This window comes from Carcharhinus amblyrhynchos, chromosome 7, assembly GCF_965287045.1.
Source record: "Carcharhinus amblyrhynchos chromosome 7, sCarAmb.v2.hapA, whole genome shotgun sequence".
Taxonomy (NCBI): domain Eukaryota; kingdom Metazoa; phylum Chordata; class Chondrichthyes; order Carcharhiniformes; family Carcharhinidae; genus Carcharhinus; species Carcharhinus amblyrhynchos.
The window spans coordinates 10,076,208-10,094,062 of NC_137330.1; the positions used below are offsets into that span (position 1 = coordinate 10,076,208).

Genomic DNA, 17,855 nt, shown 5'->3' on the forward strand with positions numbered 1-17,855 from the left:
TCGGACTTTTGTGGAACATGTCTGTTTTGCGCCGATTCTGGATGGACAAACGCGGCGGTAAGGGGAGAAGTGCTGGTAAGATTGAGCGTGCAGCCCATTAAGTCAATTTAAATGCATGCAAATTCATTTCAATGGCTATTGCTCCCATTTCTGGCACGGTCCCGATCGCAGCTATTTTTGTGCCTTGGTAAAAGAAGAACCGGTGCGGAGACGGGCGCGGATCACACTACATGCTTCATGTCCGACTTTACCACGTTTTCGCGCCCAAAAATGGGTGCAACTTGATGGTAAGGTCGGACCCAGACTGATGAGCTGAAGGAGTTCAGTGAGGAGGGGAAAGGTGTACTCCTTGCCTTCTTCTACTTTTTCAGCTTGTAGGAATTGGTTTTGGCTCTACAACAGGGAAAAAAAAACAAACTGTGATGAATACCTGGTGACTATCCAGTAAGTGGTCAATGTTTATTTTCCTAAGGTTTAAAATAGTATTGGAATTGGTGATAAGATTAATAAATAGCTAAAAGAAAATAAGTTAAACGAATAATTAAATAACTAATTGGAGATCATAAATTTGGCAGAAAAGGTGATGTACCATGGCTGCAGCATCTGGAAACTCGTGGATTCCAGTATTATCTAGGGTAAGCATGTTGGCAGTAAGTATCTGCACCTTGAGGAGTTTTGGCTCAGAATCATTGAGCTAGAAGTTTAGCTGTGGAAACTGCAACATGTCAGGGAGAGCAAGAGTTACTTGGAAACTTTGTCTCAGGAAGTGGTCACACACCTTAGGATAGGGCCTTTTGGTTTGGAAAGTGGTCAGGGACAGGAGGGTAAGATTGCAGCTGAGGCAAGTAAGGGGACCCAGAGGGCAGGTGTGTCAGCCTCTGCAATTTTCCAAGAAGATTGCAGTTCCTTCCATTTGTTTGTATGAGAGTGGGGGCTACAGAGTGGATGAGCTGCAAGCATTGCCATTCAGGAACCAAAAGGGATTCCACTCTCTCAATGCCCAACTTGTCTGTGACCACACAATGCTCATCATTCAGGTGTTTTGTCCATTTCCTGGAGATTGCCCATGGCAGTTACATCAGTTATTTTATTACCACCACCAGTAAGGAAACACATGGCCAGTCAGCCCGACAGCCCCAGCCCCACGACCACCCCGATGACGGTTCACAAAATGAAGAGACCGTAACTGCATTCAGTTACACCCTCCATCAGTGAGGAGGCAGACACTTCAGTAGGACCAAGTTTTACAGCAGGCTTGGGTTCACCATATGGTGAGCACAGCACACATTCAGGTCCACAGCAGTCGGAGGCAATGGCAGCCAAGGTAACCAAGGACTGCTGGACGTTACATTTCTGCTAATTTAAATTCAATGCTGAGCCACTGAAATTGGCTTTTAGAGAGAGCTCCATAGATAGGCAAGGCCTCAGGAGACAGGGTTGTCAATGGTTATTAGTAGATTAGAATGGAGCATAGAATTCATCCACCTGATGTCACAGCGCTGAAATTCCAGTGCACTGAGGTCACCATTAGAAGGATGGCAACTGCCATGGAAATCCTGTTGCAGCAGAATGCTTAGTTTCTGCTGGATAAGTGCTCAGATCTGCATACCATCACCATAGCCACGAGTAAGATCCATCAATTGCTACATGAGAGGTGAGAACTGGGCGCTTCGATCCAGGAACCCCTTCTGCTCAAGGAGTCAGGAAGGGGCACATGAGAACCAACAAGGAGGAGCATCAACCAGACACAATAGGGGAATCCACTCAGGACTCTCTCAAGGTCTCAGCAACTCCAGCTGCTCAGGCAAAGGAGGATTACATGCCCCACAACAGGAGACCCAAAGCAGGATGGGGCCCTCCAAGGGACATCTACCAAGGTCATCACAGAAAAATAGGGCATAACAATCAGCCGGCTGCCTCAACTTCTGCTGTGGTTGTAGGTAAAGCACCTAGGCATGACAGCAGAGTAATAAAAATAAAGAAATATGAGGGCACGAATGTGGCACAGTGTTCATCCACTGTATATATTTCTTACATCTGTAAATCTAGAAGGCTTATCTGAAATTCTAAATGAATGACTCTTTTATCTGATGCAGTGCTCCAAGATCATACAAGGGTGATAGGTGACCCTCCTTCCTCATTTATTTCCAATCAATCACCTCAGGTCTACGGTGTCTTGCACAATCTCAATACAGTGAATTGCTTTTCTGTCCACAGCAGCAACAAGAGCACAGCTTCTAGTTTATTTATTAGTGCCGCAACTAGGCTTACATTAACAAAGCAATGAAGTGAAAATCCCCTCTTACTGAATTAGCTTCTTTCTCAATCAAAATGGTAGCTGGGCAATGCACGTATTAAACACGTGAGAGGATCATATCATGTTGCCCGAGTATAGATTTTGCAGTTTGGTTTTATTCTTCTGCTACATTGGTCTAAGGGGAAATTATAGGTTTTAATGGTGACCTGCACTGAATTCAATCTAACTCAGTGCATATTTCAATTACCTCCTCGTAATAAGTCAGATTTGACTGTGGGTTACATTTCAAGTAATAATCAGGGATCTTAGGTGCTCATAGTGGCCTGCAGTGTGACATTGTAATTGCATGTACAGCTAGACATCACCCTATAATAATTCCCATTCTCCACCTGCATGATGCAGAGGTATGAACCTAGCTAGCACTTAGTGACTCCTGAAATGTTTGCTAGATGGCAACAGCTATGCAAGAACAGAGATATGTGTCTTGGTCCCAGGTGCCAGATTCTTTAATGGGACGATGCCATTCTGGATGCCAAAATCCTTTGGATGCACCACATGAAGGCAGGTTCATGAGTGTTTGTCAGTGATCAGACGATGCTGCTACTGAAGCTCTCTCTGTTCACACAAAGGTGAACTGTCTGGCAGACTTACATCCATTACTGAGAGTGACAGATCATTGTGTCTCAAGGAATGAATTTATGCTGAGGAGTCAGTATGAAGATGAGGCCGAGGCATTCTTCTTGCGTGAGGATGGCCTAAGGAGAGGTACCACAGTCCGGATTCAGGCCAGAACTCAGCTGTTCATGAGAGAACCTGTGTTAGATGACTATTTTCCTTGTGGTGCTTGAAACACTCCAGGCATACTTCCATGAAAGCACTGAGGTTTTGCCATGTCTCTTGAAGGCTGCCATAGGCAGTGAAATGTTGGCACAATGCTTCAAAAGAGTACATGATGTCTAATTTCTTCATGTTGTACATTAGTAGAGTTCCTATTCCATAACAGAATGGCCACATGCTCCATAGGCTGCCTAGCCTTCAAAGGATGAGTCCTTTGTCATGCAAGATTGTGACTTATCATTCTGAGATTGAAGGCCCTTATTGAGAGAATGAGGATAGTAACAAAGGTTTTAATATTGAGCCTGCATGGAAGGAACATGTAAAAGTGTTTCACATGAGCTATTCATGTGTATCGTTCTATGACCTTGTGGCTGTAAGGATATCTTGGCACATCTGCCATATCTGGCTTGTGCTATGACTGCTCCTTCTAATGCCACAATATCATTGGCCTCAACCAGCATTCTTGACATCCACTTCATTGGAACTCCTCCATCTCTGCATTTGGCATTTCATCCCTCCCTGGGTGTGCCAGGTTGTGTAGAGTGTGTTTTGCCCAACTCCGAATTATCCGATCCTACCTGCATGATGCTCGCTGTTGGTGGGACTGGAAAATCCCACCTTATATCTCCATGTTTGCAACTTAACAGAAAGAACAGCAAGAAATCAGTTAACCACAGTGGTTGTGAAGAGCCATCAGCTAAGCCCATTTTATAACAATGGCTTTCAGCTTTAAGCCATTCTGAGTGGACAAGAGCAGTTGGTCACATGAGCAAAACTGATTTCTGTTATCAAAATCCTTTATTATCAAGGCCCAGAGAGATATAGGCACTCTACAAGGGACACCACTGTGGAATATCAGTTGCAAACCAAAGCAGTAACATCGAAGCATTTTTAAACTTGGAAGGCTGCTACATTTTAAAAGCCTTGCAGGCAGATTCCTAAACCCAAGTCTACCTGCAAGGAAATTCGATCTCCTAGTATGAACGCCACAAGTGCCTAACTTCAAGATTCGTGGAACACTCATTTTGTCACGAGAATCCCGCAATAATCCTGATGTGCATTCCAGCTATTTGAGCTTATCTAAACTACGCTTCAAGTGTGGAAAAGACTCCTTTTGTTACCAGGGCTCATAACAACGTACTCCTACTATGAGCACTTTTTTCTTCACAACCTGTAAAGGTAAACTATTCCGTCTAACTGTATTTTTCTCAAAATGTATGCATATGAGTGCTGAATGATTGACATAGAGTGCAGACTCTCCAGGTGCACGTGTGAATAAATAGTTCTCTTTTTTGAAACACACAGAAACTTGTTGTCATTTACATTCATCACACAATTAATGGGGGATGGTGGTTTAAGAACTATATACAACTTCCTCTCCAAAATCACAGTGATTCCAGACAGTGGGTTGGATTCTCTTCCCCATCCCCAGCCCATCCCTCCCCCCTCACCCGCACCCTATCCCTCCCCACTTCCACCGGTCTGTTTTTCAGTGGCTGGAGGTAGTCTTCCTACCGTTGGCTGGATCTTTTGGTCCCTCTGCTTTCAATGGGATTTCCCATTCAATCCATTTCCCCCCCACAGGGAAACCCACAGTACAAGTGCACCATCAGCGGGACTGGAAAATCCCGCCAGCAGGAAGGTTGGGAAAATCCCAGTCAGTAAGAGAAAGGTGTCTCCACCCAATCCATAACAATGAGCATACAACCTAGCCTGTGAAACATTCAGGTATTGTTGATGTTGGTTAAGTCATATTGTATTCTGGGAACTTCTGCACATGTATCCATTAACATTTTAAAGTATAATTTGTGTTTTATCTTGGAAGGGAGTGTATTATATTGCAAGACCTGAGCATTTTGTTATATTGCCTTCTCTTTTGCTCATTGTTGGATTGATATAAATAAAGTTAGTTCAATAATGGCTGCCTGCTGTTGAGCAAGTGTTAATATTATCTACTGCGGCATGCAACAGAGTTGACCCAACTTATCTATTTGCATAACAGATGATGGATGTAACAGTAGTATCTCCTTGTGATCTGAACCATGTACTTGACAATCTCTCTGAAGATGGACCAAATAAACATTCAGTGAAATGCAGTCTCCTACAAAGCATTAAGTCACTTTATATCACAGCTCATCGAATGTATCAAGCAGCCATTAATGATCAGCCTTGCGTAAACTTGGAGCTCCTTCTGAAGTCTGCAATTACTCAAGTGTGTTCAGCGCTGAGTTGCATGCCATGTAATTAGCACAAAGTTTCCATGCTGGATTACTTTGAATGGGTTTGGGCTACTTGTGATTCCTACATCCAATTACAGTGTTATTGCATTTCTCTCCCTTACCTTTGTCCTAAAAATATTGGTTTCAATATTTTGGCAGAAATATGGCAGAATGAACCATTGATCTTAGAAGTATGTCTCAAGAAAAGCACGGCAGCTTTTTTCAAAGAGAGGTGAGTAAACCATTTAGTACTCACAGGCTTACCATCTGCACCAGTTCTTCCTGGATGACCATGTTCCCCAGGTTCTCCATGTTCTCCCTACATATAAAAGAAATAAATTAATGTAAATGTTGTCTGAGCCTGTTCTAATCCCCTCTTAGTTGCAAATCCAACTGTGCAGAAGTGAAAATAAAACGTGCCACTCAATGTTTTGACACAGTAATGAATATAAAATTAATTGTTGCTTAGCATATAAGACGTAAAACAATCTTTTTAAATGTACTTGCATCATGTAATTACACGTTTGGATCATAAATTCAAGTCAGAACATTTCACAAATAGAAAAAAAAAATGCTTGAAGTCAGCTATGCCAGGAGGCACAACATACTGTCTGATTTTTTCGGTAATTTTTTTAAAATCAAAAAATGTACAATAAGTGAATACTCAGCAAGCTACGTACAGAATTCTGCAAAAATTGTTTAAATTATTTTCCAAAATTAAGTCAAGAAATTTTGGGATCTGATAATTTTTCATTAATACATTATTTTGCACAGCATATACACAGATTAGGCTCAGGGGTCTGCTTGATAAAGTCTGCTTTATATATAGAACACTACAAAATGTGCCAACTTCATTTTTATAGTTCATAGGCCAACCTCACCATTACTTTCAAGTAATTGAATTGAAAACAAGGGACATTTCCTACCATTCACAATATTCTGGAATAACAATAGCAATTATAATGCATAGATATGTAAACATTATTTAAAACGATATTGGGAACTTCCTCGAAGCTTTTCTGGGCAGGGATGCAGAAGTGAAGCAGTAGCAGATCTAAAGAAATCTACTACCTATAAGTCTGATGTATCAATAGACAATAAGAGAAGAAAAAGCTCTCTTGTTTCTTGCAATTGTTTCTCTACATCATCATTATTTCTGTCCCCTCTCTTTTGAATTGGTTGTCTTCCCCTGTTTCCTTCCGGATATGTCTTCCATAGAGACTGGAATCAAGAACATAGATGTAATAACCGGAAGTGACTCTGAGAGGCTTGCCTAGCCTACACCTTCTCCCAGCAAATTTGGAAACACCAAGTCCAAACAAGTATGCAGGTGCTGACCCATTAGCAACTCTACAGGCATGACCTCAGTGGTGGCATGCGGTGTAATATAGGACAGCAAAAAACTTGCCAATCACAAAGGGCCTGCTTCTTCATGGAAATCTTGAACAGCAGTCCACTTGAGGCAGGATAGTCTAGGCTAACATGATGCACACAATTAGACATGGCGAATGTCTAAAATTCATCTGCTGTGACTGCGATTCAGTTACCAACACTTTGGGAAGACCATGGATTGCAAAGATCTGCTGCAGTTTTTCAATAGTAAGTGTGGCTGTGGTGGAACATCCAGCAACCTGGAATGGGCATCTACTAAGATCAGGAACATGTATCCTAAAAAGGTCCAGCAAAATCTTCATGAGGCCATGACTACGGATAGCCCAACTATTCCCAAGGATGCAAGTTCGCTGGTGGAGGTAACATTTGCCGAAAATTTTCACGTTGCTCAACCATTTGTTCAATGGCTCTGTCAAGGCGAGACCCCCAGACATGAATTCCGGCCAACACTTTCATTCTACTCTGCATTGGATGGTCATGTAACTCTTGGAGCGGGGCAGTCTCTCCAGGGATGATACAATGACATGGCACTCCCACAGTAGCATTCCATCTTTGGACTTATCTCGTCCATGCATTCCAAATATAGCTTCATTTGTTCTGCCTTGTTGAAGTGCCACAGAGTGACTGGTGTACTGATATAACCCCTTGTAGGTATTTATAGTAACTAATTTTCTGGAGTTGTCTTCCAGTTTCAATTGTTAATAAGTGTGACTTAGGTCTAGCCTTAGTGTACTTCAGGCCTCTTGCTGACTTAGCATAGAGGTCCTCTACACTGGAAATGGAGCAACGATCCAGCTGGTCTCCCCAATCACAGTCTGTTTATATTCCCCACAAATCCTCATGGTATGGTCTGGTTTCAGGATGGAGACAATGGGTACGACCCATTCTAAAAACAATGTGGGTTTGATAATGCCGAAGTCTTTCAATCTTTTCGGTTCAACCTCTACTTTCTGGTGTAATGCATATGGTATGGGCTGAGCTTGGAAAAACCTAGGCGTAGCCTTTGTGGTTCAAGTAAATTTTAGCTTTAATCCCTACAATTTGACCAAGCTCCCTCTGGAGCGCCTGCTGATATTTACACAAGAATTCCTGGAATTCTCCATCTTGGACCTTAAATATTTCTAGCCAGTCCAGTTTTATTTGTTTTAACCAATCCTGCCCATTCAGACTGGTACTCTGTCTGTGATGGGCAGCTGAGCTGACTAGCTCTTGTGCAATAGCAGCACAGAGGTTGTCCCCGTTATTCTTATTGTTTGTCCAGTATACATTGTCATTGTAGCCTCAGAATGGCTAAGCCTTAAGAGGTGTCATCCCTTCTGGAGATGCTTGAATGTAATAGCCACTGAGCCTGTGTCAATCACTATCTTCAGGAGCCGCCGCTTACCATTAGGACAGTATCCATAGGTGGTACATTGCTGAGTTGCACTTGGCTAAGTCTCATATCCCTCCTTTAGTTCCTGTGCCAGCTTATTTAAAGGGTTGTACTAATTGTTTCCTTCTTTTTTTTGGAGTGCTCTGTGCAACTGCTTCGCTCTGCAATTGGCTTGCAGTAATCCTTCTTTTTATATCTGAAACAAATAAAACTCCTGCATTGGCACCTCTCTTGGGGGTGGTTTCCCCCACACCCAAAACATATTTCAGACCATGGTGCTGAATGATTCTTTTCAGACTCCAGTGCACCTTCATTCAGGTTGTTTTTACAACAGCAGTCACAACTGGTTCACCTCATTCGGCACGTCTTACTGCTCACATGTCTTGCTCAGCACAGTCAGTCACCTGGGCCATCTCTGTTGCTTTCTCCACTGAAAATTTGGTTTCAGCAAGCAATTTCCTTTGGATGTTGGAGTTATTGATCCCACATACTAAATGATCCCTCAACATGTTTCCCAACCAAGTCCCAAATTTGCAGTGTTCAGCAGGCCGTCAAAGTCTGGCCTTGAAGCTGGAAACTCTCTGGCCTTGAAGCTGGAAACTGTCTCTCTTGACATGCTAACTGCAGAATAAAATTAGGATCATTGCATGATTATGGAAGGTTGGCTGTTATGGTGACCCATAGTTGACTGAGTTGACATATTGGTCAAAAGATTTTGTTTCTTAAGCTTTGGGTGGTGTCAGACTCCTCACCAGGTTGAGAGTCTGTAGACTACAGACTGCGAACTGAATTGCCTTTTGTTTCTCCTAGGCTGCTATTTCATTCACTAAGAATAAATACTGCAGCCTCTCTATACACTACCTCCAGCTCTCAATCTTGGGGTCAAATGGTTCTATCTTCCAAATAATAGCATCTTCAGATGGAGTCTTTACTTTTTTCATTTGGACTTTAAGTGATCACTCTGCTCTCCCTCCAACTCTCACTGTGGGCTTTCAACAACTGATCCTGTTTTTCCTCATCACCAGTGTAATAACTATGGCAACAACTAAGGATTTTTGGAAAAGAAGAACTTACAACACAGGGTTGAACAACAATAAGGTCTATTGCTAACAATGCTCTACTCTAATTGAAGCCCTCCAGTCCCAGGAATGTTCCTGGCTGTCCCAGGTTCGTGTTCTTGCATTCTATTGGCTCTGGCCAGGTAATTTGGCCCAGGAAGGATTGCCCCTTAAAGAGGCCAAGCTACCACAATCAGCATAGGAATAGGTGATTCAATCAGCATAGGAATAGGTGATTCAATCATTCTAGTCTGCCATTCAATTGTATCATGGCTGATTTGCAATCCTAATTCCATTTCCTCGCCTTTGCTCCATATCATTTGATACCCTTTGCCAATAAAAATCTATTGATCTAAGTTCTGAGTGAAAGACAGCCAGATTTCCACTACCCTTTTTGCAAAAGAAAATACAGATTGGGACATGTCAGTCCTGCCCATAACAGGACCCGCTGCAGGCAGGACAGAGTTGCTTTTGGTGGAGCCAGAAGAACTTGCTGGCTTATAGGGCCAAAAAACGTCGCCCTGAGTGTCAGTGGGTGAATATTGAGGGGATAGTGATCATTGTATCATAACATTTAGGATGACTATGGAAAAGTAGAAAGAACAATCCAGACAGTAATATATATTGTGAACAGTTGTGGTCCCAGCACTGAACTCTGTGGAGCCCCACTGGTTACAGGTCACCAACCTAAAAAGGAATGCCTTGTCCCCACTCGCTGTTTCTGCCCATTAATCGATTCTCTATCCACGTCAATACACTATCTCCAACACCACAGGTTCTTGTCTTATGAGTTAATTTTGGTGAGGTACCTTGTCGAACGCCTTCCAGAAGTCCAATACAACACATCTACTGTCTCCCTCTATCCACTCTGGTAAAGACTTCCTCAAAAAACTAGTAAATTAGTCAGACATTATTTCCCTCTCATGAAGCCATGCTGACTTTACTTGATTAGATTATGATTTTTCAAATGTACTACTTTTACTTTTTTAATAACTGATTCCAACAATAGATGTTAAGCTAATCAGCCTATAGTTACCCACTTTTTACCTCTCTCTCTTTTTGGAATTGGGGCATCACATTGGCAGTTTTGCAATCCCCCGGGACTTTTCCAGAATCCAAGGAATTTTGGGAAATTATAATCAATGCAGCACTATTTCTGTAGCTACTTCTTTTAGGACTAAAACTGTTCTCCTGGAAGGACATTTGGTTGAAGTACTCAAAATCACAAGGTGGTTGCACAGAGAAGATCAGAAGGAATTGCTGCCCGTTCGGAAAAGGATCAAGAATGAGAGGACACAGATTTAAAACAATTGGTAAAAGAAGGACATGAGGAAAGTTTTTTTTTTACACAGTGACTGGTCATCAGCGTGGGATTGTGATGGACGCAGGTTCAATAGAAGCATCCAAAAGGTAATTAGATTGTTATCTGAAGTGGAAGAATATGCAGTGTTGTGGTGGGAAGGTGAGGAATGGCACTAAATGAATTGCTCATTCAGAAAGCTAATTCAGACATGATTAGCTAGACCACCTATTCTGTACGGCAACAATCCTGGCACATATTTGGAACGGAGTGGGTGGGGAGGGGGTGGTGTGGGTTTGTGTTTTTTTAACGTATTAACTCTTATCCTGCATTTTGAGGGTGAGACAGAGGCCCATGTTTTGTTTCATAAATCTTGTTTTGAAAAATGCAACATAAGCTTTAACAATTAATAACAGCTATTAAGGGAACAGCAAGATGACAATATTTAAAAGAGAATGTTTTCTGGATAGTTAGATATGTTGACTGTGTACCAAGTGAGTGATCTTACCATAAAAGTTCTAAGTACCAAACAAGCGTGAAAACGGGAGAGTTTCGGATTTGTTTTTTGGGCAAGCTTAAAAATCCAGTCTAATGCCACTCTGAGCAAAAATGAAGCAAGATCTGTTTCCTGAGGGCGGGGGGGGGGGGGATTTAAAACAGATTTAAATATTATAATCAGTCTCGCACCAGCTGATCTCACCAGATATCTTGGCCTGGTAAGATCACAATAGGTGAGAAATCAGGTGCAAGCCCAACTTTTCTCCTATCCTGCAATCTTACCACTTGCCCTGCCTATTGACTGGCAGGACGAGAAAGTAAGATCACCTGACCTCCCAAGATACTCAGTGCATTTGCCAAATGACTTTCACTTAATTTTAGTTCACTTAGTCAAGTCACAAAATCCTTCTTTAATAAATTCATTTATATAACCTGATGAAAAATATCACATCTTACCTTTGGACCGCGAGGGCCAGGTGGTCCTGGGGTACATGTACAAGGTGGTGGTGTAGAACTAATATCATCAAGGCTATTGTCACACTAAAATTCAGAAAACAGAACAATTCTAATAAGTACCATAATTCTTGGTTGACGTAAGGTAAACTGTGCGCAACAGTAACTAAATAAAAAAACAAGTATTTTTGGAAATAGTAAATTCATCTGCGAAAAGGAAAAGGCTCTTTTGGCACAAAACGTAAAACAACTTTAACCAAAACATCAGTGAGGCCACCTTTCTTATATGCATGTGTCTGGATTTCATCCATTGAAAGTGATTGGAAACTGGTTCTCGGATAAAGCGTTTGTAAATGTTTTAAGTATGCCTGTTTAATTGTGTAACAAGTCGGCTTACATTAACACTGCAATGAAACTACTGTGAAAATCCCTTAGTCGCCACATCCAGGCGCCTGTTTGGGTACACTGAGGGAGAATTTAGCATGGCCAATGCAGCTAACCAGCACATCCTTTGGACTCTGGAAGGAAACCTGAGCACCTGGAGGAAACCCATGCAGACATGGGGAGAATGTGCAGATTCCACAAAGACAGTGGCCAAAGCAGGGAATTGAAACCTGGTCCCTGGCACTGTGAGGCAGCAGTGCTAATCGCTGTGCCGCCATGCTGCTTGTGTCTTAAGGCAAGCAAGCATGGAACTACTGATTAACAATCAGATGGAAAAAAACAACCAATTACATCACAGCAGCACATCATACATGCTGTACATATATAATGATGACATATTTTCTATATTATGTAAGTTTTCTTTTTCAGATGAAACATGTTTAAAATCTTCACAAAATCAGAAAAAGATGTCCAAAATACTCTGATTGTTCGCTTGCAGCAGATTCTCTGGACCAGCTGGAGGTATACCCCAACCGTGGATTTCCCAGCAGCATAGTGTGGCTACAATGGGAAATCCCATTGACAGCATGGGACCAGAAGATCCTGCTGCTAGCGAATGGCCAGTGCCTCGCATTGCCTAGAAACCGCTAATGGAGGCTGGAGGATTCAGGCCAACATTTTAATTGATCAGGTAAATATATACTGAATAGATGACATATATAAATATAAACATCACCTACTTGATTATTTCCAAAATGAGACAGTCAATACATACCAGGATATTCTGGAATAAAATTTCAAAAGGTATCGTTAAACTGGTACCAAAAAAAATTAATGCTTAATTTAGTGAAGGATACAAAACAACGTATAATCGAGCAACATTACAAATGACACTGCCTCGCCATTTGTAGGAAATTGGTGTTAACAGAAGACAAAAAGCTAAAACAGCGAAACAGTGCAAAAGTCATAGAAGTGAATGAAATATAAGGGAAGTACCAATAGCTGAATGAATAAGATGCTGCAATAGATTAAACAAATGGAATGCAAGCAGAATCAAAGATTATCGATATTTAAGCTAGGGGAAGGGGAGACTGCTGCTCCTTTGGCATTGTGCCCCTAGCTCCAGTCATTTTTCTGGACCTCAAGGTAATTGCTACATTATAGGCAGCCTCTATGCTGCTTGTGGGGAAAGCTGGGATCCCTTCCAAATTATTAACAATCAGATATTTACTACTAAATGACTATGATAGTGACAACAATTTGAAGGATGCAAATACAAGCAAATCCTTGATCTATGGAGCCAAAGAGGGGAACCTAAATGTAGTAACATAATTAATGTTAGGGAATAGACAAACACTTCTCATAGCCTGAGCCTGAGTCCCGTTGTGTTTTATCTCCCAACTACCTGGTGTAACGTATAATAGAATAGGTACAAAAAATTTTAGAGATGGGAAGAGAATAGCCAAATGTCATGGTTCATTTTGGAACCATTAAAGTGGGAAGGTCTGTAAAAGGAGTTTCAAGAGTTAAGAGACAAGTTAAAGATATAGGTTTTAACAGTCTTAAGATTATGTCCATGCCACATGATAATCTGTATAGGCTGAGCAAGATAAGGCAGATGTGTGTGTGCTGGAGAGAAAATGTGGGAGTTCACACTGTAGGACCCTCGCCTGGGGACTGATCATAACATGTATTTACGTTTCCGTGATCTTTTGGCTCTTACATTGGTCATTTTCTGAGGGGGTCAAAAGAAGCCGGGAGCAATTAAACTTTCAAAGTTTACAATAGATGTTGTATAGGCTTAAAAAAAAACACAAACTGAAAGTGGATATATAAAGATAAGTATGTTGGTAGTTTTTATATATTTCAACTTATACAATAGCCATCTGTATGGCAAAAATACCTAGTACTATGCAGGGACCGGCACAATAAATATGGGAGAAGTGATGGGATGCCATAATACACTAAAAATTCATGTTTGATGACAGTTAAAAGTAATGTGATGCAAATTATGGCGAGAAAGTTATCCCTAATTGTCTCGTTCAGTGCAACCTGCAATTTTACAACAGTTATAAAAGGAAGCAGTCAAGAAGTTCAGTTCACAGCTGAGCATCGATATTGCTGGCCGTACCAATCCAATGGGTTGACCTAATGCTGTTAATTGTAGAGAAGATTGGCATTCTCCCATTTTGATTATAACAGAATTTTATTTATTATTTTAAAACCAATTTTAATTCAGTGTTACGCATTTATGAAAATAAGCACATTTAACAGCAACTCACTCGCGGAATTAATTGCTTGAGGTGAGTCATAGGATATACTATTTGTGACATAGGGATATCATCAATGAAATGTGATTGGAAAAATGGCATAACAACTATAGATCACACTTACAAGAAGTAAGGTTATATTGAAGGAAAAGAACTTAATATTTTGTGTTCAGGTGTACTTACAACAGCTGGGATTTCACAAGCAGTTTCTCGCTGATTTTGTTCTGGGTCACAGTAAATCCTTAACTTTTGAACTTCAAACTGCAAATACAAAGAAATGTCATGTCAAACAGAAACAATATTCGTAGGCTGGAATTCTCTAACCTCACAAATGGCTAGGATTATCTGGTCCTGCTATGGAAACGAGGCTGAACACCATGTTTTCCGTTCTCACTGGCAGCAGTAGCAAGGCATGCAAAACCAGAGAACTCTAGTCTTTTTTTTTGCTTTTTAAACAATGGTGGACAGAATTCTCTCATTCTGCCTGCAAAAAGCATGACAATGGAGGGTGGTGGGGACCATGCAAAGGTCTGTAGATCTCAGGCGGGATTTTCCAGGGAGGCAAACGCAGCTGGAAAATTCCACCTGTTATGTTTTGTTCTACATGCAACAATAAGTAATATTCAAGTTTGCAAGTTTAATAGAATCTTTTGAAAACATAAATCTCAGCTTCGTATTGATTTGCACCTGATTCATTACATAACCAGAGCAATTTCATTAATCTTTATTTCATTTAAATTTAAAATCAGTATAAGGTCAAGAGATAAACAAACAGTAAACACAGCCACCCTTTCTGAGCCTGTAACACATGCTGGGAACATTTATCATTCATTATTACATGAATGAACAAAAGCCAAACTTACTGGTACTGTTGCTTCTTTCCCAAAGTACTTCCCTATCTGTGTTTTTCCACTGATGAAGATACCAAGAACAGGTTCTAATTGCCTTGTTTCAATTAATTTATCATCGAGGTGTAAAGTGGCATCCCTCTCTGTTACCAAGACTCGCAACAAGTGCCAGTTTTCATCAAATAGTGCCTTGAACAGGATATAAATTAGAAAAAAAGTCAGTATTAATACATTAGTTTGAGTTTTCTTATTCCCTTCGTATCATGACTTTCATCTGCAAACAATCTCTTTTGGCTCTCAATTTTAATATGCAAGGTTCATCATACACATGCTTAACTTATTCATGTGCAGTCTCTCTGTTTATTCTTTCAAGACGGAAGTTAGCCTAGTAAATTCCGACAAATTTGGCAAAAATAGCTGCTTCCTTAAAATGAAACAAGAAATAAAGAAGTTCCTTGATTACAAAGTAAGCCTTATTGTAATTGTTGTAATAGCAGTCAATCCATGAGTGTGTTTGGAATCAGTTTTATGCATTTAAACAGAATAAAGCCATGAGGGCAGAATTCCTTGCTGTGCCATTATTTTGATTGATATGCATAAAGCAATGGGCTATAACCATACGATCATTCTCAACAAATGGTACCAAGAAAATTCAAAGTTTAACTGAAAACTGAAAGTTAAAGCATTAGAGAAAATAAGTGACCTGGGCAACCAATGCTAAAGAACGCTATTATTTTCATAGATCTGTCCAATTAAGTTATCTAATACAATACTGTTGCTGACATGGCATTGCTAAATTAGCATAGCAGGCCAGGAGATTTCAGCGGGGCTGGATTAGCATATCCATGCTGGGCGACAGGCCCCAAGCGCCTCGTCTAGCACCAGATTTCTGGTGCCACACGTGAAAGAGACGAGGAGCTGCATTAGGAATGCGAAGGGGGATTTTAATATAATTTAAGTATGATTATCAGGCCCAGGACCGAAGTCTCCGGACACGAAGACTCTGCGCCCGTTAAGCGTCTCTCCCCCCTGCCAGGAGTATTTCATGCCAATGGGGTTTACAGTAGCTCCTCACTTTCGGGGAGCCAGTGGCCTGACCCTGCTGGACTGAATGTGGGGGCAACTGGAGCCTCTAGAGGGTGAGGCGGCGGGAGTGTCTCCTGGACATTGGCACCTTGGCAGTGCCAGCCTGTGCCCCCAGCACTGCCCAAGGACCAAAGTGCCAATGCCCAAAGGGCACCTTAGCACTGCCCATTGGGTATGGGGTAGTGCCAAGGGGTGGGCATATGGGGGTGCAGGGCGATCAGTGGGGGTTCTCGCTGCCACTCTGTAGACAGGATCAGTGGGGGAAGGAGGGAAGCCAGTCTGGGGTGGGGGTGGGTCGGCACTGTCAAGGGGGAAGGGCGGTCGTGGCTGGGCCTTGATATGGTTGGCGGGGCCAGCGATTAGGCTATGGGGTATCGCATGGCTGGTGATGCGGGGGGCGCAGGGCTGGCCAGCGATCGGCGAGCCAGAAGGCGAGTTCACTGTGCATATACTGATCTCAGCGTTGATCACCGCATGCGCAGTGGCCCAGTCAGTGCTATGCTGCCGGCCACTCCAGCGGCAATAGGCCCCGTCCATTGATTTGCAGCGTAATTTGCGCTGAGGCACTCACGCTTTCAGTGGGAGATTCATTTTGAAACTCACACTGAAAAAAGCAGACTGATTTACTCCAGTTTTCATGTGAATACGACGCTTAGAATGTTTTAGGGGAATCGCCCCCGTGGTGTTTCTATGAACTAAATTTGAAAAATCTCTCATTACTACAAGAAGGGCTTTTGTCTGGATGGCCTTGAATATTAACAGTTCATTTTCAAGGCCAGCTTGGCAGTAGGATTGAGATGTGGACTGGGGTAAACACAGTAAAAAGTCTGACAACACAGTTTACAATCTAATCAGTAATCTATAAACTATCTGTGCGTTATATGCTCTGTCTGAGGCCAGAACTCTCCATTCGCCTGAAGAACAGCTTGACCTCGAAAGCTTGTGAGTTTACTATCGAATAAATTGGTTGGACTTAAACCTGGTATTGTCAGACTTTTTACAGTAGGATTGAGAACCAGAGGATACTGAATCAGACAATTGGCAAAAGAACCAGAGACGACATGAGGAAAACTTTTTTTTGTAGCAAGTGGTTAGGATCTGGAATACATGGCTTGAGAATGTGGTGGAGGCAGATTCCTTCGTGGCTTTAAAAATAGAATTGGGTAATTACCTGAACAGAAATCATTTGCAAGGGAATGGATCAAGCTGTATGCTCTTATATAGAGCTGGCACAGACTCAATGGGTCCTCTTGGTAACTGTTCTATAAATTTATGATTGTTGACAATAAGGCATGAGAGCACATGTGGCCACAATTTTCTATAGACTCTATAGAAGTCTTCACACTGGTGAAGTACCATGTTGAGGTCAATCATCCTCTCGAGGTAAGGAAGGAAATGGAAAGCTAGAGGCACTGTGATCCATTCTCATTCATCTGATTTCAGAACATCAACGGATATGTGAAATTAGCTGCTACCTCTACAGCAAATGAACATGCCAAAGGAACAAATTCAAAATGAGAAAACAATGCGGATGGGGATGCTTTGAGTATTAAGTTACTTTTGTCCTAGAAGTCTAGGATGAGAAAATTAGCGCATGATCATTCTGTGTGCACGTGTCCATGCACACTGAAGCCTGAGAAAAATTTGATTTTGAGTTTCCTTTCAATTTTGCCATCAACCTATAGCACTAAATGTGCAATCCACTGCAGCAAGTCATGAGCTAGCTGGCAGGTCAGAAAAGAAGGCAATGTCATGGATCAACAATGAGCCCAAATTAATTTGTTACCCACAATTTAAACCCTGAATATTTTTGGGTGTATTTTTGAATGACTGCCGAAAGTCCTGTTAGGAACCATGAGCATAACTAGGCAGAGTATGAAT

At 41.7% G+C, this 17,855-nt stretch overlaps 1 protein-coding gene across 1 annotated transcript in view; it reads right to left on the reverse strand.

The window, feature by feature from the left end:
* Positions 1-17,855, reverse strand: part of LOC145345346 (uncharacterized) — a 197,781-nt gene that overhangs the window by 144,716 nt on the left and 35,210 nt on the right. The window contains exons 5-8 of the mRNA XM_080193161.1: positions 14,904-15,077; positions 14,224-14,301; positions 11,390-11,473; positions 5,570-5,632 (exon numbers count right to left, since the gene is read on the reverse strand). Coding sequence (XP_080049287.1) covers positions 5,570-5,632; positions 11,390-11,473; positions 14,224-14,301; positions 14,904-15,077 — 399 coding nt within the window. The remainder of the gene's footprint in view (positions 1-5,569; positions 5,633-11,389; positions 11,474-14,223; positions 14,302-14,903; positions 15,078-17,855) is intronic.